The sequence below is a fragment of the Pseudophryne corroboree genome, chromosome 9 (assembly GCF_028390025.1).
Source record: "Pseudophryne corroboree isolate aPseCor3 chromosome 9, aPseCor3.hap2, whole genome shotgun sequence".
Lineage (NCBI taxonomy): Eukaryota > Metazoa > Chordata > Amphibia > Anura > Myobatrachidae > Pseudophryne > Pseudophryne corroboree.
Window position 1 is genome coordinate 449,863,641 of NC_086452.1, and position 26,551 is coordinate 449,890,191.

Genomic DNA, 26,551 nt, shown 5'->3' on the forward strand with positions numbered 1-26,551 from the left:
GCACTTGGGATGGGCGCCCAGCATCCACTACGGACTACGAGAAATAGAATTATCGGTAAGTAAATTCTTATTTTCTCTAACGTCCTAAGTGGATGCTGGGGACTCCGTCAGGACCATGGGGATTATACCAAAGCTCCCAAACGGGCGGGAGAGTGCGGATGACTCTGCAGCACCGAATGAGAGAACTCAAGGTCCTCCTCAGCCAGGGTATCAAATTTGTAGAATTTTGCAAACGTGTTTGCCCCTGACCAAGTAGCAGCTCGGCAGAGTTGTAATGCCGAGACTCCCCGGGCAGCCGCCCAGGATGAGCCCACTTTCCTTGTGGAATGGGCCTTGACAGATTTAGGTTGTGGCAAGCCTGCCACAGAATGTGCAAGTTGAATTGTGCTACAAATCCAACGAGCAATCGTCTGCTTAGAAGCAGGAGCGCCCATCTTGTTGGGTGCATACAATATAAGCAGTGAGTCAGACTTTCTGACTCCAGCCGTTCTTGAAATATATATTTTCAATGCCCGGACCACGTCCAACAACTTGGAATCCTCCAACTCGTTAGTAGCCGCAGGCACCACAATAGGCTGGTTCAGGTGAAACGCTGACACCACCTTAGGCAGAAAATGAGGACGCGTCCGCAGTTCTGCCCTGTCCGTATGGAAAATCAGATATGGGCTCTTATATGATAAAGCCGCCAATTCTGATACTCTCCTGGCTGAAGCCAGGGCCAGTAGCATGGTTACTTTCCATGTAAGATACTTCATCTCCACCGATTTGAGCGGCTCAAACCAATGGGATTTTAGAAAATCCAAGACTACATTAAGATCCCACGGTGCCACTGGGGGCACAACCGGGGGCTGTATATGTAGTACTCCTTTTACAAAAGTCTGGACTTCAGGAACTGAAGCCAATTCTTTCTGGAAGAAAATCGACAGGGCCGAAATTTGAACCTTAATGGACCCCAATTTGAGGCCCATAGACAATCCTGTTTGCAGGAAATGTAGGAATCGACCCAGTTGAAATTCCTCCGTGGGGGCCTTCCTGGCTTCACACCACGCAACATATTTCCTCCAAATGCGGTGATAATGTTGTGCAGTCACCTCCTTCCTGGCCTTTACCAGTGTAGGAATGACCTCTTCCGGAATGCCTTTTTCCTTTAGAATTCGGCGTTCAACCGCCATGCCGTCAAACGCAGCCGCGGTAAGTCTTGGAATAGACACGGTCCCTGCTGAAGCAGGTCCCGTCGTAGAGGTAGAGGCCACGGATCCTCCGTGAGCATCTCTTGAAGTTCCGGGTACCAAGTTCTTCTTGGCCAATCCGGAGCCACTAGTATCGTTCTTACTCCCTTTTGCCGTATAATTCTCAGTACTTTTGGTATGAGAGGCAGAGGAGGGAACACATACACTGACTGGAACACCCACGGTGTTACCAGAGCGTCCACAGCTATTGCCTGAGGATCTCTTGACCTGGCGCAATACCTGTCCAGTTTTTTGTTGAGGCGGGACGCCATCATATCCACCATTGGTTTTTCCCAACGGTTCACAATCATGTGGAAGACTTCTGGATGAAGTCCCCACTCTCCCGGGTGTAGATCGTGTCTGCTGAGGAAGTCTGCTTCCCAGTTGTCCACTCCCGGAATGAATACTGCTGACAGTGCTATCACATGATCTTCCGCCCAGCGAAGAATCCTTGCAGCTTCTGCCATTGCTGTCCTGCTTCTTGTGCCGCCCTGTCTGTTTACGTGGGCGACTGCCGTGATGTTGTCCGACTGGATCAACACCGGCTGACCCTGAAGCAGGGGTTTTGCCAGACTTAGAGCATTGTAAATCGCTCTTAGCTCCAGTATATTTATGTGAAGAGACATCTCCAGGCTTGACCATACTCCCTGGAAGTTTCTTCCTTGTGTGACCGCTCCCCAGCCTCTCAGACTGGCATCCGTGGTCACCAGGACCCAGTCCTGTATGCCGAATCTGCGGCCCTCTAACAGATGAGCACTCTGCAACCACCACAGAAGAGACACCCTTGTCCGTGGCGATAAGGTTATCCGCTGATGCATCTGCAGATGCGATCCGGACCATTTGTCCAGCAGATCCCACTGAAAAGTTTGTGCGTGGAATCTGCCGAATGGAATCGCTTCGTAAGAAGCCACCATCTTTCCCAGGACTATTGTGCATTGATGCACAGACACTGTCCCTGGTTTTAGGAGGTTCCTGACAAGTTCGGATAACTCCCTGGCTTTCTCCTCCGGAAGAAACACCTTTTTCTGAACCGTGTCCAGAATCATTCCCAGGAACAGCAGACGTGTCGTCGGGGTCAACTGAGATTTTGGAAAATTCAGAATCCACCCGTGTTGTTGCAGCACTAGTTGGGTTAATGCTACTCCGTCTTCCAGCTGTTCTCTGGATCTTGCCCTTATCAGGAGATCGTCCAAGTAAGGGATAATTAATACGCCTCTTCTTCGTAGAAGGATCATCATTTCGGCCATTACCTTGGTAAAGACCCGAGGTGCCGTGGACAATCCAAACGGCAGCGTCTGAAACTGATAATGACAGTTTTGCACCACGAACCTGAGGTACCCTTGATGTGAAGGGCAAATTGGGACATGCAGGTAAGCGTCCTTTATGTCATGGGACACCATAAAGTCCCCTTCTTACAGATTCGCTATCACTGCTCTGAGTGACTCCATCTTGAACTTGAATTTTTGTATGTACAGGTTCAAAGATTTGAGATTTAGAATAGGTCTTACCGAGCCGTCCGGCTTCGGTACCACAAATAGCGTGGAGTAATACCCCTTTCCCTGTTGTAGGAGGGGTACCTTGACTATCACCTGCTGAGCAAACAGCTTGTGAATGGCTTCCAATACCGTCGCCCTGTCCGAGGGAGACGTTGGCAAAGCAGACTTTAGGAACCGGCGAGGGGGAGACTTCTCGAATTCCAACCTGTAACCCTGAGATACTACCTGTAGAATCCAGGGGTCCACCTGTGAGCAAGCCCACTGTGCGCTGAAATTCTTGAGTCGACCCCCCACCGTTCCTGAGTCCGCTTGTAAGGCCCCAGCGTCATGCTGAGGGCTTTGCAGAACCCTGGGAGGGCTTCTGTTCCTGGGCAGGGGCTGCTTGCTGCCCTCTCTTACCCCTTCCTCTGCCCCGAGGCAGATATGACTGTCCTTTTGTCCGCTTGTTCTTATAGGAACGAAAGGACTGCGGCTGAAAAGACGGTGTCTTTTTCTGTTGGGAGGGGGTCTGAGGTAAAAAAGTGGATTTTCCGGCAGTTGCCGTAGCCACCAGATCCGATAGACCGACGCCAAATAATTCCTCCCCTTTATACGGCAATACTTCCATATGTCGTTTGGAATCCGCATCACCTGACCACTGTCGCGTCCATAAACTCCTTCTGGCAGATATGGACATCGCATTTACTCTCGATGCCAGAGTGCAAATATCTCTCTGCGCATCTCGCATATAAAGGAAAGCATCCTTTAATTGCTCTATAGTCAATAAAATACTGTCCCTATCCAGGGTATCAATATTTTCAGTCAGGGAATCCAACCAGACGACCCCAGCACTGCACATCCAGGCTGAGGCGATGGCTGGTCGCAGTATAACACCAGTATGAGTGTATATACTTTTCAGGGTAGTTTCCAGCCTCCTATCAGCTGGATCCTTGAGGGCGGCCGTATCAGGAGACGGTAACGCCACTTGTTTCGATAAGCGTGTGAGCGCCTTATCCACCCTAGGGGGTGTTTCCCAGCGCGCCCTAACCTCTGGCGGGAAAGGGTATAATGCTAATAACTTTTTTGAAATTAGCCTTTTTCTATCTGGGTTAACCCACGCTTCATCACATACATCATTTAATTCCTCTGATTCAGGAAAAACTACAGGTAGTTTTTTCACCCCCCACATAATACCCCTTTTTGTGGTACTTGTAGTATCAGAGATATGCAAAGCCTCCTTCATTGCCGTGATCATATAACGTGTGGCCCTACTTGAAAATACGTTTGTTTCATCACCGTCGACACTAGATTCAGTGTCTGTGTCTGGGTCTGTGTCGACCGACTGAGGTAAAGGGCGCTTTACAGCCCCTGACGGTGTCTGAGACGCCTGGGCAGGTACTAACTGGTTTGCCGGCCGTCTCATGTCGTCAACTGATTTTTGTAATGTGCTGACATTATCACGTAATTCCATAAACAAAGCCATCCATTCCGGTGTCGACTCCCTGGGGGGTGACATCACCATTATCGGCAATTGCTCTGCCTCCACGCCAACATCGTCCTCATACATGTCGACACACACGTACCGACACACAGCAGACACACAGGGAATGCTCTTATCGAAGACAGGACCCCACTAGCCCTTTGGGGAGACAGAGGGAGAGTTTGCCAGCACACACCCAAGCGCTATAATATATATGGGAACAACCCTATATAAGTGTTGTTCCTTATAGCCGCTTAAATATATTAAAATATCGCCAAAATATGCCCCCCCTCTCTGTTTTACCCTGTTTCTGTAGTGCAGTGCAGGGGAGAGTCCTGGGAGCCTTCCTCACAGCGGAGCTGAGCAGGAAAATGGCGCTGTGTGCTGAGGAGAATAAGCCCTGCCCCCTATTCCGGCGGGCTTTTCTCCCGGAGTTTTAGACATTTGGCATGGGTTAAATACATACATATAGCCTTAATGGCTATATGTGATGTATTCTTTTGCCATAAAAGGTATTATATATTGCTGCCCAGGGCGCCCCCAGCAGCGCCCTGCACCCTCCGTGACCGTCTGGTGTGAAGTGTGTGACAACAATGGCGCACAGCTGCAGTGCTGTGCGCTACCTTCATGAAGACTGAAGAGCCTTCTGCCGCCTGTTTCCGGACCTTCAATCTTCAGCATCTGTAAGGGGGGTCGGCGGCGCGGCTCCGGGACGAACCCCAGGGTGAGACCTGTGTTCCGACTCCCTCTGGAGCTAATGGTGTCCAGTAGCCTAAGAATCCAATCCATCCTGCACGCAGGTGAGTTGAAATTCTCTCCCCTAAGTCCCTTGATGCAGTGAGCCTGTTGCCAGCAGGACTCACTGAAAATAAAAAACCTAAAAAACTTTTTCTAAGCAGCTCTTTAGGAGAGCCACCTAGATTGCACCCTGCTCGGACGGGCACAAAAACCTAACTGAGGCTTGGAGGAGGGTCATAGGGGGAGGAGCCAGTACACACCATGTGATCCTAAAAGCTTACTTTTTGTGCCCTATCTCCTGCGGAGCCGCTAATCCCCATGGTCCTGACGGAGTCCCCAGCATCCACTTAGGACGTTAGAGAAATGACAGTTAGGAGCTGGTTAATTGGTACTTGAGGGCTCATTTATCAACAAGTGATACAACAGGTTGTGAATGATAAAACTTGTTGCGTATGATGGGCCTCATTCTGAGTTGATCGCTCGCTAGCAACTTTTTGCAGCGCTGCGATCAGGTTAAAACTCGGCAAAACTGTGCATGCGTATGCACCGCAATGCGCAGGTGCGTCGTTCGGGTACAAAGAGGATCGGTGCTGGGCGATGGATTTAACGAAGAATCCATTCGCACAGCCGATCGCAAGGTGATTGATGGAAAGAGGGCGTTTGTGGGTGTCAACTGACTGTTTTCTGGGAGTGTTTGGGAAAACGCAGGCGTGTCCAAGCGTTTGCTGGGCGGGTGTCTGACGTCAATTCCGGGACCAAAAAGACTGAAGTGATCGCAGCAGCTGAGTAAGTCCAGAGCTACTCAGAAACTGCAAAAACGTTTTTGTACCGCTCGGCTGCAAAAGCGTTCGCACACTTGCAAAGCGAAAATACACTCCGCCATTGGCGGCGACTATCTGATCGCAGCGCTGCAAAAAGTTGCTAGTGAGCGATCAACTCGGAATGAGGCCCGATATATGGTGCTCCAGCCAACCAGCTCCCAACTGTCATTTTTCCGGCTCTGCTACCTGTAACATTTTGCTTGTATTTCCAGCTTTGCGATGCTGGGAGGGGCCTCAATTATACGATTCATATCGGGTCGCTACATCAACATCCACCTACTTCACAGTCTGCCAGTTGGATGCTGGGAATATGCCCACCTTCCCGGGAGCCAGGTAGAATCTCCCCAAATTCGTGAGTATCCCAAAACTTCCAGGAGAGCGGGCACGTAAGGTATGGACTGCTGTGACCAGCTTTTCCCATTTGGTCCTCCTTTGTGGAGACCTGATAACCTGAGTGGTGTCTTTGGCACAGAGGATGAGTCTCAGGGGAAAGGAGCTTATTATACAGGTAGGAGAGTGGGCAAAAAAAGACATCCCTAAAATTGTTCTTTAACCTTTAATATCCTGTCGTCATCCAGAATGCATGATAGAATATATGCGCGCACAGTCATCATTTGCTGTTAAAGTACGTGCAATAAATAAAAGATGTATTGCATAAATACCTGCTCTGAGCCCAGCGATAGCTCCGTGGGCACTGAGGACTTTGTTGGGTCTTCATCTCGCTGGGTGGAGAACAGCTGTGGAATATGAATCTTCTTGTCTTTGGCAATAAACAATGACTGGGTTGAGGAGCTTTCATCTTCATTGTTCTTGTATCCCCCAGGGGTATTTGCTGCAGGAAGTCCCCTTGAATCTGCAGGCGGTCTGGGCCAATGTTCCGTCCCCTGTTCATGATTAACGTGACGGCTCCTGGAAAATGGGTGCTTCCTGTTCTTCCTGGGTGGCTTGGTGGTAGGATGGGTGGAGGAAGCAGAGACAATTTTGGAAACTGTCCTCTCCTCTGTATCAGGAGATTTCGCAGTCCTCTCGTTCTGCGGCGTTGGCTGCACTGCAGCTTCCTCCAATAGGACATTAATGGCTGGGGAGATCTGTCTGGGGGGCTGGTCAGCGTCTGTAGGCCACCATGCTGTAGACATTTCTGGAATTCCATTAGGGGGACTACTACTGTTTGTCACTTCCTCTTTGGTGGCTCCGTAGGTGCTTGTAGTCTCTGGGCCATCTGTAACAGTGATGTAAAGAAGTCATGTTTCCTGCAGACCTCTACCATAGCCAGGACTGTTAATGCCTTTGAGAAACTGTCCCTTGGATTTGATGGAGTACTCCTCACCAAATAACTTTTATTTTTTAAATAACCCAAATTACTTTTGCCAAAACGTTTCAGGAAATACTTGAAGAACCAAAGTTCTACAGAGCGTACAAGTGGACTGCTACGAATCATCATCATAAATGCGCATTTGCACCTACCCTACACTAGATGCGAAAGATACAGCTCCAAACAGGAGCATCCACAATTCAGCCAAAGGCCACATGGGCCTGGGGCTGAAAATGATCAGGATACGGCCGTTAGGTCGACACAGCTTAGGTCGACAGTCATTAGGTCGACCACTGAAGGTCGACTTGCATTAGGTTGACATGGCCAATAGGTCAACATGGTCATTGGGTCGACATGTACTAGGTCGACAGGTCAAAAGGTCGGTATGAGTTTTTCGCATTTGTTCGATTTTTTCATACTTAACGATCCACGTGGACTACGATTGGAACGGTAACCTGTGCGAGGCACCTTGCCCGAAGCATGGCGAGTGAAGCGAGCCATGCGAGGGGACACGGTGCACTAATTGGGTTTCCGCGTCACTTTACAAAGGAAACTACGCCCAAAAAAGTAAAAACACCTATGTCAACCTTTTGTCCTGTCGACCTAGTACATGTAAACCTAATTTAGATGTCACCTATTGTCCCTGTCGACCTAATGACTGTCAACCTAAGTTGTGTCTACCCAACTGATCAAGGTCCTACTGTGGGAAGTGGAGGAGGAGGTGTGACTAGTGCTGGGTGGGTGTGACCAATGCTGAGTGGGTGTGGGCAGTGCTGAATGGGCATGTACATCCCCTACACTATCAGCTCCAATGTCTCCCTGAGGGGGAGATGTATCAAACCTTGGAGAGAGAGATAAAGTGAAGAGACATAAAGTACCAACCAGTCAGCTCCTGTCACTTTACAGGCTGTGTCTGAAAAATTACAGTTAGGAGCTGATTGCTTGGTACTTTATCTCCCTCCACTTTATCTTTCAACGAGCTTTGATACATTTCCCTGTTAATATTTAGAAGTATAAGATTTGCATCACTTTGTGAGGAAAAGTATAAATACGATTTTAATACTTTTGATTTATCAGCACTTAAATGTCGGTAATCCCACTAAAGGATACTGCAGCAGCAACTTTTGTCATTCCAAACAGAATTTATGTCGGGATGCTTTTTGTTTTATTTCAGTGTTGTTAGAAAGATGAAGCATGACAACACTATGTCGCACTGCGGCCCCGGGGTGCTGGTCGGTATCCCCAGGACACGCCAGGTAGTGGACCCCCACTGCACACCGGTACACTGGTTGTGGATACATATCCCTGAAGACGTTTAGTGCATGACACCACGCATGGGCCTCTACAAAATGTTTGCTCCTGTGCTGAACCCGTTTATAATGTTATCCTGGTGTGGATAACCCCAAACCGGTAACGACCCTCTCCCCTATACCGCCAACAAAACATCCCAAGGCTGTCCATCACTTCGAATAAGTCCCCACTGCAAGTGTATTTGCATTCAATCACTGTGCGTCCGCACTGCGGCTAAGATGATAATCGCTCAGCTGCGTAAATATCGAAATTGCAACCACATCTAAGAGCCTAATTAAGACCTGGTCGCTGTTGTGCAAAATCGCAAGGCGGACGATTATCGAATAACTGCGCATGCGTACAGATCGTAATGCGCAAGTGCGAGGCCAAAATGTGAAACAAACCTGCATTTTTTTTTTATCGCTAGGCGGACGCAGGCTGATTGACAGGAAGTGGATGTTTGGGGGTGGTAACTGTCCATTTTTGGGAAGTGTCAGGAAAAATGTGCAGGCATTCCCAAGCGTTTTCAGGGAGGGTGTGTGACGTCAGCTCCGGCCCGATCAGCCTGTCTGTATGGCACTGTAGGAGTAAGTCCTGGGCTGCGCACAGACTGGAAAAATCATTTGATGGTGAGTGAGTTATGAATGGATTTGCAGCTGGCTGGCGTATGCAAAGCTTTTCGAATGTCGTACGCAGACTTGCACTGGGCATTTTTCACTCTGTCTGGGCGGCGACTATCCGATCGCAAACCTCTGCAAATGAGGGGCGATCAGGTCTGAATTAGGCTCTAAGAGCCTAATTCAAGGTTGATTGCAAAAGCAAAATCTTCCTCTAATGGGCAAAACCATGCTGCACTGCAGGTGGGGCAGATGTAACATGTGCAGAGAGAGTTAGGTTTGGGTGGGTTACTTTGTTTCTGTGCAGGGTAAATACTGGCTGCTTTATTTTTACACTGCAATTTAGATTTCAGTTTGGACACACCCCACCCAAATCTAACTCTCTCTGCACATGTTACATCTGCCCCACCTGCAGTGCACATGGTTTTGCCCAGATTTTGCTTTTACAATCAACTTTGAATTAGGCACTAAATCTGGTCCATTATAAGAATATCCTATTTACCCAGTGGGGATCAGCCTGCGTCCGCTCTAGCGTGGGTTACAGCCGTCCTTCTGCCACTATGTTAGTAACTCGCCTGTGAAATACTATTTATTGTTCCCCTGTGGAAAACAAATGACTCATTACTGATTAATTACATTATAGCTGTTCCCCTGTGGGACATTACAGCCTTGTTTTATTACTGGAGAAAACAAGCAAATAACGCTCGTTAGAACACGTAAAACGTTTTCCTGTGGTAAATCTCATTTGATGAATACAGTGATGACAAATGTTTATATTTAGTTAGGATTCAGTAACTTTGGGGCAGATGTAAGAACGTGCGCTATGTGCTTTTTGCACATAGCGCACGCTAACTCCCGCTGTTACCGCATCACCGCTATGTATGATGCAGCTCATAGCAGGATTTTTAGGCAATCGCAATGCGCATGGTGACGCTTCGTCTGGTGCGCTGTGCCAGTCTGAAGGTGAAGGCTCCCAGATGTATTAAGGCTGGGGCAGTGGATTACCGTTCGGTAAGCCCCCTCTGTCCTTTTGGCTGGTCGGGGCTGGCGGTGCCGTTCTGCTGCTGGTTCGCTTTTTTTTTTTGTCCATCAAAATAACTTTACTGTTCGCCGCCACACACGTCTCCCCAGCGGCCTTTGACGTCACCCCCACACGTCTTCCCGTGTCTCCTCAATGCCAGGCACCGCGCGACGTCCTCACAGCCTAACCGCACATGTGCTGGCTCACTCCGCAGGGCACACTGGGAGCTGAGGTGACGGCGCATGCGCGCTACTACAGCTAGCCGCGATTACAGTCTGGTCGATGTGGGAGGACGCATATAACGGGAAGGTGACATAGCGCCCTCCCACATCAGCAGGGGGCCTGTATAATACATTGTGGCGGAGGGACAGGGCGTATCACCACGATAATGTGATGACACGACAGCAGGCATATATTTTCATACATCTGCCTCTTTATGAGAAAGTTGCCCCTATATAAGGAATAGTTTACTAGCGATTATGCGGACCCGTAGCATGTTATTGGTCAATGCCCAACTTTCTACTATAGTAACTATCAGTTTACCCTTAGTATGACAGTGAGGGGACAGCGTGAGGTGAGACTACTGGCCATTATAGCTGGTCATACAACACAGTGATGCCACTGGTTGCAGGTAATTGGCTGAATGTGTCCATGTGACTATGGATGCATTCCGTAGTCACATGGGCGCACTGTGTTTAGCAGTAGATATAAGCAAAACTGAGGTAATTACTTTTTCATGACTTTTTAACTATTCCACCACAACTATTCCTATATTAATTGCAGAAAATAGGTATTAGAGTCCGAACGACGTTCTAATGGATGCCAATAAATATAAAAAAAGTTTGGTGGCGTTTTTTGTCCATTTACAAACGTTCCCCTCTAGTTCTGACACAGGGACTTATTCAGGTTTGTTAGATAAACAAAGAAACATGCAACTGGGCAAAACCATGCTGCACGGAGTTAGATTTGGGTGGGGTGTGTTCAAACTGGAATTTAAATTGCAGTGTAAAAATAAAGAAGCCAGTATTTACCCTGCACAGAAACAATATAACCCACCCAAATCTAACTCTCTCTGCTTCTGTTACATCTGCCCCACCTGCAGTGCACATGATTTTGCACATTAGTGTGCCTTTTTTTGGTTTGTTAACAAACCTGAATAACCCCCACAGTGCGGCATACCGCAGGTATTAGGTAAACTGTTGAGTGTCTTAGTTCCTAGCTCGATTAATAATTCAGGTCCAGGTCTGATGACAGTGAAGAGAGCTGGGTACTAGGCCCTGGTGTAATGACAGTCAGGACAGCTGGCTAGGCCCTGGTATAATGACAGTTAGGAAAGCTGGGAAGGCCCTGGACTGATGACAATGAGGAGAACTGCGTAGGCCCTGGTCTGATGACAGTCAGGAGAACTGGGTAGGCCCTGGTGTACTTACAGCCAGGAATGCTGGGTAGGTCCTTGTCTAATTACAGGAGAGCTGGACAAGCCCTGATCTAATGACAATGAGGAGAGCTGGGTAGCCATTGTGTAATGACAGTCAGGGGAGCTGGATAGGCCCTGGTCTGAGAACACTCAGGACAGCTTGGTAGGCCCTGTTCTGATGACAGTAAGGAGAGCTGGGAAGACCCTGGTCTGATGACACTCAGGACAGCTGGGTAGGCCCTGGTCTGATGACAGTGAGGAGAGCTAGGAAGGTCCTGGTCTGATGACACTCAGGACAGCTGGGTAGGGCCTTGTCTAATGACAGTGAGAATAGCTGGGTAGACCCTGGTCTGATGACAGTCAGGACAGCTGGGTATGCCACGGTCTGATGACAGTGAGAAGAGCTGGGTAGGCCCTGGACTGATGACACACAGGACAGCTGGGTAGGCTTTGGACTGATGACACACATGACAGCTGGGTAGGCCCGGGTCTAATGACAGTGAGAAGAGCTGGGAAGGCCCTGGTGTAATGAAACTCAGGACAGCTGGGTAGGACCTGGTCTGATGACAGTGAGGAGAGCTGGGTAGGCCCTGGTCTGATGACAGTGAGAAGAGCTGGGTAGGCCCTGGTCTGATGACACTAATGACAGCTGGCCTGATGACAGTGAGAAGAGCTGGGTAGACACTGGTATGAAGACACTCAGGACAGCTGGATAGGCCCTGGTCTGATGACAGCCAGGAGAGCTGGGTAGGCCCTGGTCTGATGACAGTGATGAGAGCTGGGTAGGCCCTGGTGTAATGACACTCAGGCCAGCTGGGTATGCCCTGGTCTGATGACAGTGAGAAGAGCTGGGAAGGCCCTGGTCTGATGACACTCAGGACAGCTGGGTTAGCCCTGTTCTGCTGATATTGAGGAGAGCTGGGTAGGCCCTGGTCTGATGACAGTGAGAAGAGCTGGGTAGGCCCTGGTCTGATGACAGTCAGGACAGCTGGGTAGGCCCTGGTCTGATGACTGTGAGGCAGTTGGGTAGGCCCTGATCTGATGACAGTGAGGACAGCTGGATAGGCCCTGGTCTGATGACAGTGAGGAGAGCTGGGTAGGCCCTGGTCTGATGACACTCAGGACAGCTGGGTAGGCCCTGGTCTGACGACAGTGAGGCAGCTGGGTAGGCCCTGATCTGATGACAGTGAGGACAGCTGGGTAGGCCCTGGTCTGATGACAGTGAGGAGAGCTGGGTAGGCCCTGGTCTGATGACACTCAGGACAGCTGGGTAGGCCCTAGTCTGATGCCAATGAGAAGAGCTGGGTAGGCCCTGGTCTGATGACAGTGAGAAGAGCTGGGTAGGCCCTGGTCTGATGACAGTGAGGAGAGCTGGGTAGGCCCTGGTCTGATGACACTCAGGACAGCTGGGTAGGCCCTGGTCTGATGAAATTGAGGAGAGCTGGGAGGGCCCTGGTCTGATGACAGTGGGAAGAGCTGGGTAGGCCCTGGTCTGATGACAATCAGGACAGCTCGGTAAGCCCTGGTCTGATGAAATTGAGGAGATCTGGGTAGGCCCTGGTCTGATGACAGTGAGAAGAGCTGAGTAGGCCCTGGTCTGATGACAGTCAGGACAGCTGGGTAGGCCCTGGTCTGATGACAGTGAGGAAAGATGCGTAGGCCCTGATCTGATGACAGTGAGGAGAGATGGGTAGGCCCTGGTCTAATGACAGTGAGGAAAGCTCGGTAGGCCCTGGTCTGATGACAATCAGGACAGCTGGGTTGGCCCTGGTCTGATGACAATGAGGACAGCTGGTTAGGTCCTGGTCTGATGACAGTGAGGACATCTGTGTAGGCCCTGGTCTAATGACAGTGAGAAAAGCTTGGTAGGCCCTGGTCTGATGACACTCAGGACAGCTGGGTAAGCCCTGATCTGCTGATATTGAGAAGAGTTGGGTAGGCCCTGGTCTGATGACAGTGAGAAGAGCTGGGTAGGCCCTGGTCTGATGACAGTCAGGACAGCAGGGTAGGCCCTGGTCTGATGACAGTGAGGAAAGCTGCATATGCCCTGGTCTGATGACAGTAAGGACATCTGGGTAGGCCCTGGTCTAATGACAGTGAGAAAAGCTTGTTAGGCCCTGGTCTGATGACACTCAGGACAGCTGGGTAGGCCCTGGTCTGATGACAGTGAGAGGAGCGGGGTAGGCCTTGGTGCAATGAAACTCAGGAAAGCTGGGTAGGCCCTGGTCTGATGACAGTGAGGAGAGCTGGGTAGGCCCTGGTCTGATGACAGTGAGGAGAGCTGGGTAGCCCTGGTCTGATGACAGTGAGGAGAACTGGGTAGGCCCTGGTCTGATGACAGTAAGAAGAGCTGGGTAGTCTCTGGTCTGATGACATTCAGGATAGCTGAGTCTGATGAAAGCCAGGGTCTGATGACAGCCAGGAGAGCTGGGTAGGCCCTGATCTGATGACACCCAGGAGAGCTGGGAAGGCCCTGGTCTGATGATAGTGAGGAGAGATGGGTAGGGCCTGGTGTAATGACACTCAGGACAGCTAGGTATGCCCTAGTCTGAAGACAGTGGGAAGGGATGGGTAGGCCCTGGTCTGATGACAATCAGGACAGCTGGGTAAGCCCTGGTCTGATGAAATTGAGGAGAGCTGGGTAGGCCCTGGTCTGATGACAGTGAGAAGAGCTGGGTAGGCCCTGGTCTGATGACAGTCAGGACAGCTGGGTAGGCCCTGGTCTGATGACAGTGAGGAAAGATGCGTAGGCCCTGGTCTGATGACAGTGAGGAGAGCTGGGTAGGCCCTGGTCTAATGACAGTGAGGAAAGCTCGGTAGACCCTGGTCTGATTACAATCAGGACAGCTGGGTTGGCCCTGGTCTGATGACAATGAGGACAGCTGGTTAGGCCCTGGTCTGATGACAGTGAGGACATCTGGGTAGGCCCTGGTCTACTGACAGTGAGAAAAGCTTGGTAGGCCCTGGTCTGATGACACTCAGGACAGCTGGGTAAGCCCTGGTCTGCTGATATTGAGGAGAGCTGGGTAGGCCCTGGTCTGATGACAGTGAGAAGAGGTGGGTAGGCCCTGGTCTGATGACAGTCAGGACAGCTGGGTAGGCCCTGGTCTGATGACAGTCAGGAAAGCTGCATATGCCCTGGTCTGATGACAGTGAGGACATCTGGGAAGGCCCTGGTCTAATGACAGTGAGAAAAGCTTGGTAGGCCCTGGTCTCATGACACTCAGGACAGCTGGGTAGGCCCTGGTCTAATGACAGTGAGGAGAGCTGGGTAGGCCCTGGTCTGATGACAGTGAGGAGAGCTGGGTAGCCCTGGTCTGATGACAGTGAGGAGAACTGGGTAGGCCCTGGTCTGATGACAGTAAGAAGAGCTGGGTAGGCTCTGGTCTGCTGACATTCAGGATAGCTGAGTCTGATGAAAGCCAGGGTCTGATGACAGCCAGGAGAGCTGGGTAGGCCCTGGTCTGATGACACCCAGGAGAGCTGGGTAGGCCCTGGTCTGATGATAGTGAGGAGAGCTGGGTAGGGCCTGGTGTAATGACACTCAGGACAGCTAGGTATGCCCTAGTCTGAAGACAGTGGGAAGAGCTGGGAAGGCCCTGGTCTGATGACAATCAGGACAGCTGGGTAAGCCCTGGTCTGATGAAATTGAGGAGAGCTGGGTTGGCCCTGGTCTGATGACAGTGAGAAGAGCTGGGTAGGCCCTGGTCTGATGACAGTCAGGACAGCTGGGTAGGCCCTGGTCTGATGACAGTGAGGAAATATGCGTAGGCCCTGGTCTGATGACAGTGAGGAGAGCTGGGTAGGCCCTGGTCTAATGACAGTGAGGACAGCTGGGTTGGCCCTGGTCTGATGACAATGAGGACAGCTGGGTTGGCCCTGGTCTGATGACAATGAGGACAGCTGGTTAGGTCCTGGTCTGATGACAGTGAGGACATCTGTGTAGGCCCTGGTCTGATGACAGTGAGAAAAGCTTGGTAGGCCCTGGTCTGCTGATATTGAGGAGAGTTGGGTAGGCCCTGGTCTGATGACAGTGAGAAGAGCTGGGTAGGCCCTGGTCTGATGACAGTCAGGACAGCCGGGTAGGCCCTGGTCTGATGACAGTGAGGAAAGCTGCATTTGCCCTGGTCTGATGACAGTGAGGACATCTGGGTAGGCCCTGGTTTAATGACAGTGAGAAAAGCTTGTTAGGCCCTGGTCTGATGACACTCAGGACAGCTGGGTAGGCCCTGGTCTGATGACAGTGAGAGGAGCGGGGTAGGCCTTGGTGTAATGAAACTCAGGACAGCTGGGTAGGCCCTGGTCTGATGACAGTGAGGAGAGCTGGGTAGCCCTGGTCTGATGACAGTGAGGAGAACTGGGTAGGCCCTGGTCTGATGACAGTAAGAAGAGCTGGGAAGTCTCTGGTCTGATGACATTCAGGATAGCTGAGTCTGATGAAAGCCAGGGTCTGATAACAGCCAGGAGAGCTGGGTAGGCCCTGATCTGATGACACCCAGGAGAGCTGGGTAGGCCCTGGTCTGATGATAGTGAGGAGAGCTGGGTAGGGCCTGGTGTAATGACACTCAGGACAGCTAGGTATGCCCTAGTCTGAAGACAGTGGGAAGAGCTGGGAAGGCCCTGGTCTGATGACAATCAGGACAGCTGGGTAAGCCCTGGTCTGATGAAATTGAGGAGAGCTGGGTAGGCCCTGGTCTGATGACAGTGAGAAGAGCTGGGTAGGCCCTGGTCTGATGACAGTCAGGACAGCCGGGTAGGCCCTGGTCTGATGACAGTGAGGAAAGATGCGTAGGCCCTGGACTGATGACAGTGAGGACATCTGGGTAGGCCCTGGTCTGATGACATTGAGAAGAACTGGGTAGGCCCTGGTCTGATGACAGTCAGGACAGCTGGGTAGGCCCTGGTCAAATGACAGTGAGGAGAGCTGGGTAGGCCCTGGTCTGATGACAGCCAGGAGAGCTGGGTAGGCCCTGGTCTGATGACACCCAGGTCAGCTGGATAGGCCCTGGTCTGATGACAGCCAGGAGAGCTGGGTAGGCCCTGGTCTGATGACAGTGAGGAGAGCTGGGTAGGGCCTGGTGTAATGACACTCAGGACAGCTGGGTATGCCCTGGTCTGATGACAGTGAGAATAGCGGGGAAGGCCCTGGTCTGATGACACTCAGGACAGCTGGGTAAGCCCTGGTCTGCTGATATTGAGGAGAGCTGGGTAGGCCCTGGTCTGATGACAGTCAGGACAGCTGGGTAGGCCCTGGTCTAATGACAGTTAGAAAAGCTTGGTAGGCCCTGGTCTGATGACACTCAGGACAGCTGGGTAGGCCCTGGTCTGATGACAGTGAGGAGAGCTGGGTAGGCCCTGGTCTGATGACAGTGAGAAAAGCTGGGTAGCCCTGGTCTGATGACAATGAGGAGAAATGGGTAGGCCCTGGTCTGATGACAGTAAGAATAGCTGGGTAGGCTCTGGTCTGCTGACATTCAGGATAGCTAGCCAGGGTCTGATGACAGCCAGGAGAGCTTGGTAGGCCCTGGTCTGATGACACCCAGGAGAGCTGGGTAGGCCCTGGTCTGATGATAGTGAGGAGAGCTGGGTAGGGCCTGGTGTAATGACACTCAGGACAGCTAGGTATGCCCTAGTCTGAAGACAGTGGGAAGAGCTGGGAAGGCCCTGGTCTGATGACGATCAGGACAGCTGGGTAAGCCCTGGTCTGATGAAATTGAGGAGAGCTGGGTAGGCCCTGGTCTGATGACAGTGAGAAGAGCTGGGTAGGCCCTGGTCTGATGACAGTGAGGAAAGATGCGTAGGCCCTGGTCTGATGACAGTGAGGACATCTGGTAGGCCCTGGTCTAATGACAGTGAGGAAAGCTCGGTAGACCCTGCTCTGATGACAATCAGGACAGCTGGGTAGGCCCTGGTCTGATGACAATGAGGACAGCTGGTTAGGCCCTGGTCTGATGACATTGAGAAGAACTGGGTAGGCCCTGGTCTGATGACAGTCAGGACAGCTGGGTAGGCCCTGGTCAAATGACAGTGAGGAAAGCTGGGTAGGCCCTGGTCTAATGACAGCCAGGAGAGCTGGGTAGGCCCTGGTCTGATGACACCAAGGTCATCTGGATAGGCCCTGGTCTGATGACAGCCAGGAGAGCTGGGTATGCCCTGGTCTGATGATAGGGAGGACAGCTGGGTATGCACTGGTCTGATGACAGTGAGAAGAGCTGGGAAGGCCCTGGTCTGATGTCACTCAGGACAGCTGGGTAAGCGCTGGTCTGCTGATATTGAGGAGAGCTGGGTAGGCCCTGGTCTGATGACAGTAAGGACAGCTGGGTAGGCCCTGGTCTGATGACAGTGAGGAAACTGCATATGCCCTGGTCTGATGACAGTGAGGACATCTGGGTAGGCCCTGGTCTAATGACAGTGAGAAAAGCTTGGTAGGCCCTGGTCTGATGACACTCAGGACAGCTGGGTAGGACCTGGTCTGATGACAGTGAGAGGAGCGGGGTAGGCCTTGGTGTAATGAATCTCAGGACAGCTGGGTAGGCCCTGGTCTGATGACAGTGAGGAGAGCTGGGTAGGCCCTGGTCTGATGACAGTGAGGAGAGCTGGGTAGCCCTGGTCTGATGACAGTGAGGAGAACTGGGTAGGCCCTGGTCTGATGACAGTAAGAAGAGCTGGGTAGGCTCTGGTCTGCTGACATTCAGGATAGCTGAGTCTGATGAAAGCCAGGGTCTGATGACAGCCAGGAGAGCTGGGTAGGCCCTGGTCTGATGACACACAGGAGAGCTGGGTAGGCCCTGGTCTGATGATAGTGAGGAGAGCTGGGTAGGGCCTGGTGTAATGACACTCAGGACAGCTAGGTATGCCCTAGTCTGAAGACAGTGGGAAGAGCTGGGAAGGCCCTGGTCTGATGACAATCAGGACAGCTGTGTAAGCCCTGGTCTGATGAAATTGAGGAGAGCTGGGTAGGCCCTGGTCTGATGACAGTGAGAAGAGCTGGGTAGGCCCTGGTCTGATGACAGTCAGGACAGCCGGGTAGGCCCTGGTTTGATGACAGTGAGGAAAGATGCGTAGGCCCTGGTCTGATGACAGTGAGGACATCTGGGTAGGCCCTTGTCTAATGACCGTGAGAAAAGCTCGGTAGACCCTGGTCTGATGACAATCAGGACAGCTGGGTTGGCCCTGGTCTGATGACAATGAGGACAGCTGGTTAGGCCCTGGTCTGATGACAGTCAGGACAGCTGGGTAGGCCCTGGTAAAATGACAGTGAGGAGAGCTGGGTAGGCCCTGGTCTAATGACAGTGAGGAGAGCTGGGTAGGCCCTGGTCTGATGACACCCAGGTCAGCTCGATAGGCCCTGGACTGATGACAGCCAGGAGAGCTGGGTAGGCCCTGGTATGATGACAGTGAGGAGAGCTGGGTAGGGCCTGGTGTAATGACACTCAGGACAGCTGGGTATGCCCTGGTCTGATGACAGTGAGGAGAGCTGGGAAGGCCCTGGTCTGATGACACTCAGGACAGCTGGGTAAGCCCTGGTCTGCTGATATTGAGGAGAGCTGGGTAGGCCCTGGTCTGATGACAGTGAGAAGAGCTGGGTAGGCCCTGGTCTGATGCAAGTCAGGACAGCTGGGTAGGCCCTGGTCTGATGACAGTGAGCAAAGCTGCATATGCCCTGGTCTGATGACAGTGAGGACATCTGGGTAGGCCCTGGTCTAATGACAGTGAGAAAAGCTTGGTAGGCCCTGGTCTGATGACACTCAAGTCAGCTGGGTAGGTCCTGGTCTAATGACAGTGAGGAGAGCTGGGTAGGCCCTGGTCTGATGACAGTGAGGAGAGCTGGGTAGCCCTGGTCTGATGACAGTGAGGAGAACTGGGTAGGCCCTGGTCTGATGACAGTAAGAAGAGCTGGGTAGGCTCTGGTCTGCTGACATTCAGGATAGCTGAGTCTGATGAAAGCCAGGGTCTGATGACAGCCAGGAGAGCTGGGTAGGCCCTGGTCTGATGACACCCAGGAGAGCTGGGTAGGCCCTGGGCTGATGATAGTGAGGAGAGCTGGGTAGGGCCTGGAGTAATGACACTCAGGACAGCTAGGTATGCCCTAGTCTGAAGACAGTGGGAAGAGCTGGGAAGGCCCTGTTCTGATGACAATCAGGACAGCCGGGTAGGCCCTGGTCTGATGACAGTGAGGAAAGATGCGTAGGACCTGGACTGATGACAGTGAGGACATCTGGGTAGGCCCTGGTCTGATGACATTGAGAAGAACTGGGTAGGCCCTGGTCTGATGACAGTCAGGACAGCTGGGTAGGCCCTGGTCAAATGACAGTGAGGAGAGCTGGGTAGGCCCTGGTCTGATGACAGCCAGGAGAGCTGGGTAGGCCCTGGTCTGATGACACCCAGGTCAGCTGGATAGGCCCTGGTCTGATGACAGCCAGGAGAGCTGGGTAGGCCCTGGTCTGATGACAGTGAGGAGAGCTGGGTAGGGCCTGGTGTAATGACACTCAGGACAGCTGGGTATGCCCTGGTCTGATGACAGTGAGAATAGCGGGGAAGGCCCTGGTCTGATGACACTCAGGACAGCTGGGTAAGCCCTGGTCTGCTGATATTGAGGAGAGCTGGGTAGGCCCTGGTCTGATGACAGTCAGGACAGCTGGGTAAGCGCTGGTCTGCTGATATTGAGGAGAGCTGGGTAGGCCCTGGTCTGATGACAGTAAGGACAGCTGGGTAGGCCCTGGTCTGATGACAGTGAGGAAACTGCATATGCCCTGGTCTGATGACAGTGAGGACATCTGGGTAGGCCCTGGTCTAATGACAGAGAGAAAAGCTTGGTAGGCCCTGGTCTGATGACACTCAGGACAGCTGGGTAGGACCTGGTCTGATGACAGTGAGAGGAGCGGGGTAGGCCTTGGTGTAATGAATCTCAGGACAGCTGGGTAGGCCCTGGTCTGATGACAGTGAGGAGAGCTGGGTAGGCCCTGGTCTGATGACAGTGAGGAGAGCTGGGTAGCCCTGGTCTGATGACAGTGAGGAGAACTGGGTAGGCCCTGGTCTGATGACAGTAAGAAGAGCTGGGTAGGCTCTGGTCTACTGACATTCAGGATAGCTGAGTCTGATGAAAGCCAGGGTCTGATGACAGCCAGGAGAGCTGGGTAGGCCCTGGTCTGATGACACACAGGAGAGCTGGGTAGGCCCTGGTCTGATGATAGTGAGGAGAGCTGGGTAGGGCCTGGTGTAATGACACTCAGGACAGCTAGGTATGCCCTAGTCTGAAGACAGTGGGAAGAGCTGGGAAGGCCCTGGTCTGATGACAATCAGGACAGCTGTGTAAGCCCTGGTCTGATGAAATTGAGGAGAGCTGGGTAGGCCCTGGTCTGATGACAGTGAGAAGAGCTGGGTAGGCCCTGGTCTGATGACAGTCAGGACAGCCGGGTAGGCCCTGGTTTGATGACAGTGAGGAAAGATGCGTAGGCCCTGGTCTGATGACAGTGAGGACATCTGGGTAGGCCCTGGTCTGATGACAATGAGAAGAACTGGGTAGGCCCTGGTCTGATGACAGTCAGGACAGCTGGGTAGGCCCTGGTAAAATGACAGTGAGGAGAGCTGGGTAGGCCCTGGTCTAATGACAGTGAGGAGAGCTGGGTAGGCCCTGGTCTGATGACACCCAGGTCAGCTCGATAGGCCCTGGACTGATGACAGCCAGGAGAGCTGGGTAGGCCCTGGTATGATGACAGTGAGGAGAGCTGGGTAGGACCTGGTGTAATGACACTCAGGACAGCTGGGTATGCCCTGGTCTGATGACAGTGAGGAGAGCTGGGAAGGCCCTGGTCTGATGACACTCAGGACAGCTGGGTAAGCCCTGGTCTGCTGATATTGAGGAGAGCTGGGTAGGCCCTGGTCTGATGACAGTGAGAAGAGCTGGGTAGGCCCTGGTCTGATGCAAGTCAGGACAGCTGGGTAGGCCCTGGTCTGATGACAGTGAGCAAAGCTGCATATGCCCTGGTCTGATGACAGTGAGGACATCTGGGTAGGCCCTGGTCTAATGACAGTGAGAAAAGCTTGGTAGGCCCTGGTCTGATGACACTCAAGTCAGCTGGGTAGGACCTGGTCTAATGACAGTGAGGAGAGCTGGGTAGGCCCTGGTCTGATGACAGTGAGGAGAGCTGGGTAGCCCTGGTCTGATGACAGTGAGGAGAACTGGGTAGGCCCTGGTCTGATGACAGTAAGAAGAGCTGGGTAGGCTCTGGTCTGCTGACATTCAGGATAGCTGAGTCTGATGAAAGCCAGGGTCTGATGACAGCCAGGAGAGCTGGGTAGGCCCTGGTCTGATGACACCCAGGAGAGCTGGGTAGGCCTTGGGCTGATGATAGTGAGGAGAGCTGGGTAGGGCCTGGTGTAATGACACTCAGGACAGCTAGGTATGCCCTAGTCTGAAGACAGTGGGATTAGCTGGGAAGGCCCTGTTCTGATGACAATCAGGACAGCTGGGTAAGCCCTGGTCTGATGAAATTGAGGAGAGCTGGGTAGGCCCTGGTCTGATGACAGTGAGAAGAGCTGGGTAGGCCCTGGTCTGATGAAATTGAGGAGAGCTGGGTAGGCCCTGGTCTGATGACAGTGGGAAGAGCTGGGTAGGCCCTGGTCTGATGACAATCAGGACAGCTGGGTAAGCCCTGGTATGATGACAGTGAGGAGAGCTGGGTAGGGCCTGGTGTAATGACACTCAGGACAGCTGGGTATGCCCTGGTCTGATGACAGTGAGGAGAGCTGGGAAGGCCCTGGTCTGATGACACTCAGGACAGCTGGGTAAGCCCTGGTCTGCTGATATTGAGGAGAGCTGGGTAGGCCCTGGTCTGATGACAGTGAGAAGAGCTGGGTAGGCCCTGGTCTGATGCAAGTCAGGACAGCTGGGTAGGCCCTGGTCTGATGACAGTGAGCAAAGCTGCATATGCCCTGGTCTGATGACAGTGAGGACATCTGGGTAGGCCCTGGTCTAATGACAGTGAGAAAAGCTTGGTAGGCCCTGGTCTGATGACACTCAAGTCAGCTGGGTAGGACCTGGTCTAATGACAGTGAGGAGAGCTGGGTAGGCCCTGGTCTGATGACAGTGAGGAGAGCTGGGTAGCCCTGGTCTGATGACAGTGAGGAGAACTGGGTAGGCCCTGGTCTGATGACAGTAAGAAGAGCTGGGTAGGCTCTGGTCTGCTGACATTCAGGATAGCTGAGTCTGATGAAAGCCAGGGTCTGATGACAGCCAGGAGAGCTGGGTAGGCCCTGGTCTGATGACACCCAGGAGAGCTGGGTAGGCCTTGGGCTGATGATAGTGAGGAGAGCTGGGTAGGGCCTGGTGTAATGACACTCAGGACAGCTAGGTATGCCCTAGTCTGAAGACAGTGGGATTAGCTGGGAAGGCCCTGTTCTGATGACAATCAGGACAGCTGGGTAAGCCCTGGTCTGATGAAATTGAGGAGAGCTGGGTAGGCCCTGGTCTGATGACAGTGAGAAGAGCTGGGTAGGCCCTGGTCTGATGAAATTGAGGAGAGCTGGGTAGGCCCTGGTCTGATGACAGTGGGAAGAGCTGGGTAGGCCCTGGTCTGATGACAATCAGGACAGCTGGGTAAGCCCTGGTCTGATGAAATTGAGGAGAGCTGGGTAGGCCCTGGTCTGATGACAGTGAGAAGAGCTGGGTAGGCCCTGGTCTGATGACAGTCAGGAAAGCTGGGTAGGCCCTGGTCTGATGACAGTGAGGAAAGATGCGTAGGCCCTGGTCTGATAACAGTGAGGAGAGCTGGGTAGGCCCTGGTCTAATGACAGTGAGGAAAGCTCGGTAAACCCTGGTCTGATGACAATCAGGACAGCTGGTTTGGCCCTGGTCTGATGACAATGAGGACAGCTGGTTAGGTCCTGGTCTGATGACAGTGAGGACATCTGTGTAGGCCCTGGTCTAATGACAGTGAGAAAAGCTTGGTAGGCCCTGGTCTGATGACACTCAGGACAGCTGGGTAAGCCCTGGTCTGCTGATATTGAGGAGAGTTGGGTAGGCCCTGGTCTGATGACAGTGAGAAGAGCTGGGTAGGCCCTGGTCTGATGACAGTGAGGAAAGCTGCATATGCCCTGGTCTGATGACAGTGAGGACATCTGGGTAGGCCCTGGTCTAATGACAGTGAGAAAAGCTTGTTAGGCCCTGGTCTGATGACACTCAGGACAGCTGGGTAGGCCCTGGTCTGATGACAGTGAGAGGAGCGGGGTAGGCCTTGGTGTAATGAAACTCAGGACAGCTGGGTAGGCCCTGGTCTGATGACAGTGAGGAGAGCTGGGTAGGCCCTGGTCTGATGACAGTGAGGAGAGCTGGGTAGCCCTGGTCTGATGACAGTGAGGAGAACTGGGTAGGCCCTGGTCTGATGACAGTAAGAAGAGCTGGGTAGCCTCTGGTCTGATGACATTCAGGATAGCTGAGTATGATGAAAGCCAGGGTCTGATGACAGCCAGGAGAGCTGGGTAGGCCCTGATCTGATGACACCCAGGAGAGCTGGGTAGGCCCTGGTCTGATGATAGTGAGGAGAGCTGGGTAGGGCCTGGTGTAATGACACTCAGGACAGCTAGGTATGCCCTAGTCTGAAGACAGTGGGAAGAGCTGGGAAGGCCCTGGTCTGATGACAATCAGGACAGCTGGGTAAGCCCTGGTCTGATGAAATTGAGGAGAGCTGGGTAGGCCCTGGTCTGATGACAGTGAGAAGAGCTGGGTAGGCCCTGGTCTGATGACAGTCAGGACAGCCGGGTAGGCCCTGGTCTGATGACAGTGAGGAAAGATGCGTAGGCCCTGGTCTGATGACAGTGAGGAGAGCTGGGTAGGCCCTGGTCTAATGACAGTGAGGAAAGCTCGGTAGACCCTGGTCTGATTACAATCAGGACAGCTGGGTTGGCCCTGGTCTGATGACAGTGAGGAAAGATGCGTAGGCCCTGGTCTGATGACAGTGAGGACATCTGGGTAGGCCCTGGTCTGATGACAGTGAGGAAAGCTTGGTAGACCCTGGTCTGATGACAATCAGGACAGCTGGGTAGGCCCTGGTCTGATGACAATGAGGACAGCTGGTTAGGCCCTGGTCTGATGACATTGAGAAGAACTGGGTAGGCCCTGGTCTGATGACAGTCAGGACAGCTGGGTAGGCCCTGGTCAAATGACAGTGAGGAAAGCTGGGTAGGCCCTGGTCTAATGACAGCCAGGAGAGCTGGGTAGGCCCTGGTCTGATGGCACCCAGGTCAGCTGGATAGCCCCTGGTCTGATGACAGCCAGGAGAGCTGGGTATGCCCTGGTCTGATGATAGGGAGGAGAGCTGGGTAGGGCCTGGTGTAATGACACTCAGGACAGCTGGATATGCCCTGGTCTGATGACAGTGAGAAGAGCTGGGAAGGCCCTGGTCTGATGACACTCAGGACAGCTGGATAAGCGCTGGTCTGCTGATATTGAGGAGAGCTGGGTAGGCCCTGGTCTGATGACAGTCAGGACAGCTGGGTAGGCCCTGGTCTGATGACAGTGAGGAAAGCTGCATATGCCCTGGTCTGATGACAGTGAGGACATCTGGGTAGGCCCTGGTCTAATGACAGTGAGAAAAGCTTGGTAGGCCCTGGTCTGATGACACTCAGGACAGCTGGGTAGGACCTGGTCTGATGACAGTGAGAGGAGCGGGGTAGGCCTTGGTGTAATGAAACTCAGGACAGCTGGGTAGGCCCTGGTCTGATGACAGTGAGGAGAGCTGGGTAGGCCCTGGTCTGATGACAGTGAGGAGAACTGGGTAGGCCCTGGTCTGATGACAGTAAGAAGAGCTGGGTAGGCTCTGGTCTGCTGACATTCAGGATAGCTGAGTCTGATGAAAGCCAGGGTCTGATGACAGCCAGGAGAGCTGGGTAGGCCCTGATCTGATGACACACAGGAGAGCTGGGTAGGCCCTGGTCTGATGATAGTGAGGAGAGCTGGGTAGGGCCTGGTGTAATGACACTCAGGACAGCTAGGTATGCCCTAGTCTGAAGACAGTGGGAAGAGCTGGGAAGGCCCTGGTCTGATGACAATCAGGACAGCTGGGTAAGCCCTGGTCTGATGAAATTGAGGAGAGCTGGGTAGGCCCTGGTCTGATGACAGTGAGAAGAGCTGGGTAGGCCCTGGTCTGATGACAGTCAGGACAGCCGGGTAGGCCCTGGTTTGATGACAGTGAGGAAAGATGCGTAGGCCCTGGTCTGATGACAGTGAGGACATCTGGGTAGGCCCTGGTCTAATGACAGTGAGGAAAGCTCGGTAGACCCTGGACTGATGACAATCAGGACAGCTGGGTTGGCCCTGGTCTGATGACAATGAGGACAGCTGGTTAGGCCCTGGTCTGATGACATTGAGAAGAACTGGGTAGGCCCTGGTCTGATGACAGTCAGGACAGCTGGGTAGGCCCTGGTCAAATGACAGTGAGGAGAGCTGGGTAGGCCCTGGTCTAATGACAGTGAGGAGAGCTGGGTAGGCCCTGGTCTGATGACAGCCAGGAGAGCTGGGTAGGCCCTGGTCTGATGACAGTGAGGAGAGCTGGGTAGGGCCTGGTGTAATGACACTCAGGACAGCTGGGTATGCCCTGGTCTGATGACAGTGAGGAGAGCTGGGAAGGCCCTGGTCTGATGACACTCAGGACAGCTGGGTAAGCCCTGGTCTGCTGATATTGAGGAGAGCTGGGTAGGCCCTGGTCTGATGACAGTGAGAAGAGCTGGGTAGGCCCTGGTCTGATGCAAGTCAGGACAGCTGGGTAGGCCCTGGTCTGATGACAGTGAGGAAAGCTGCATAGGCCCTGGTCTGATGACAGTGAGGACATCTGGGTAGGCCCTGGTCTAATGACAGTGAGAAAAGCTTGGTAGGCCCTGGTCTGATGACACTCAGGACAGCTGGGTAGGCCCTGGTCTGATGACAGTGAGAAGAGCTGGGAAGAATCTGGTGTAATGATACTCAGAACAGCTGGGTAGGCCCTGGTCTGATGTCAGTGAGGAGAGCTGGGTAGGCCCTGGTCCGATAACAGTGAGAAGAGCTGGGTAGGCCCTGGTCTGATGACAGTGAGAAGAGTTGGGTAAGCCCTGGTCTGATGACAATCAGGACAGCTGGGTATGCCCTGGTCTGATGACAGTGAGGAGAGCTGTGTAG

The 26,551-nt window shown here is 52.8% G+C and overlaps 1 protein-coding gene across 2 annotated transcripts in view; it reads right to left on the reverse strand.

The window, feature by feature from the left end:
- Positions 1-26,551, reverse strand: part of PODXL2 (podocalyxin like 2) — a 103,823-nt gene that overhangs the window by 38,421 nt on the left and 38,851 nt on the right. For both annotated transcript variants that reach the window (XM_063941178.1, XM_063941179.1), the window contains one exon: positions 6,406-6,962. In XM_063941178.1, the coding sequence (XP_063797248.1) occupies positions 6,406-6,962 (557 nt within the window). The remainder of the gene's footprint in view (positions 1-6,405; positions 6,963-26,551) is intronic.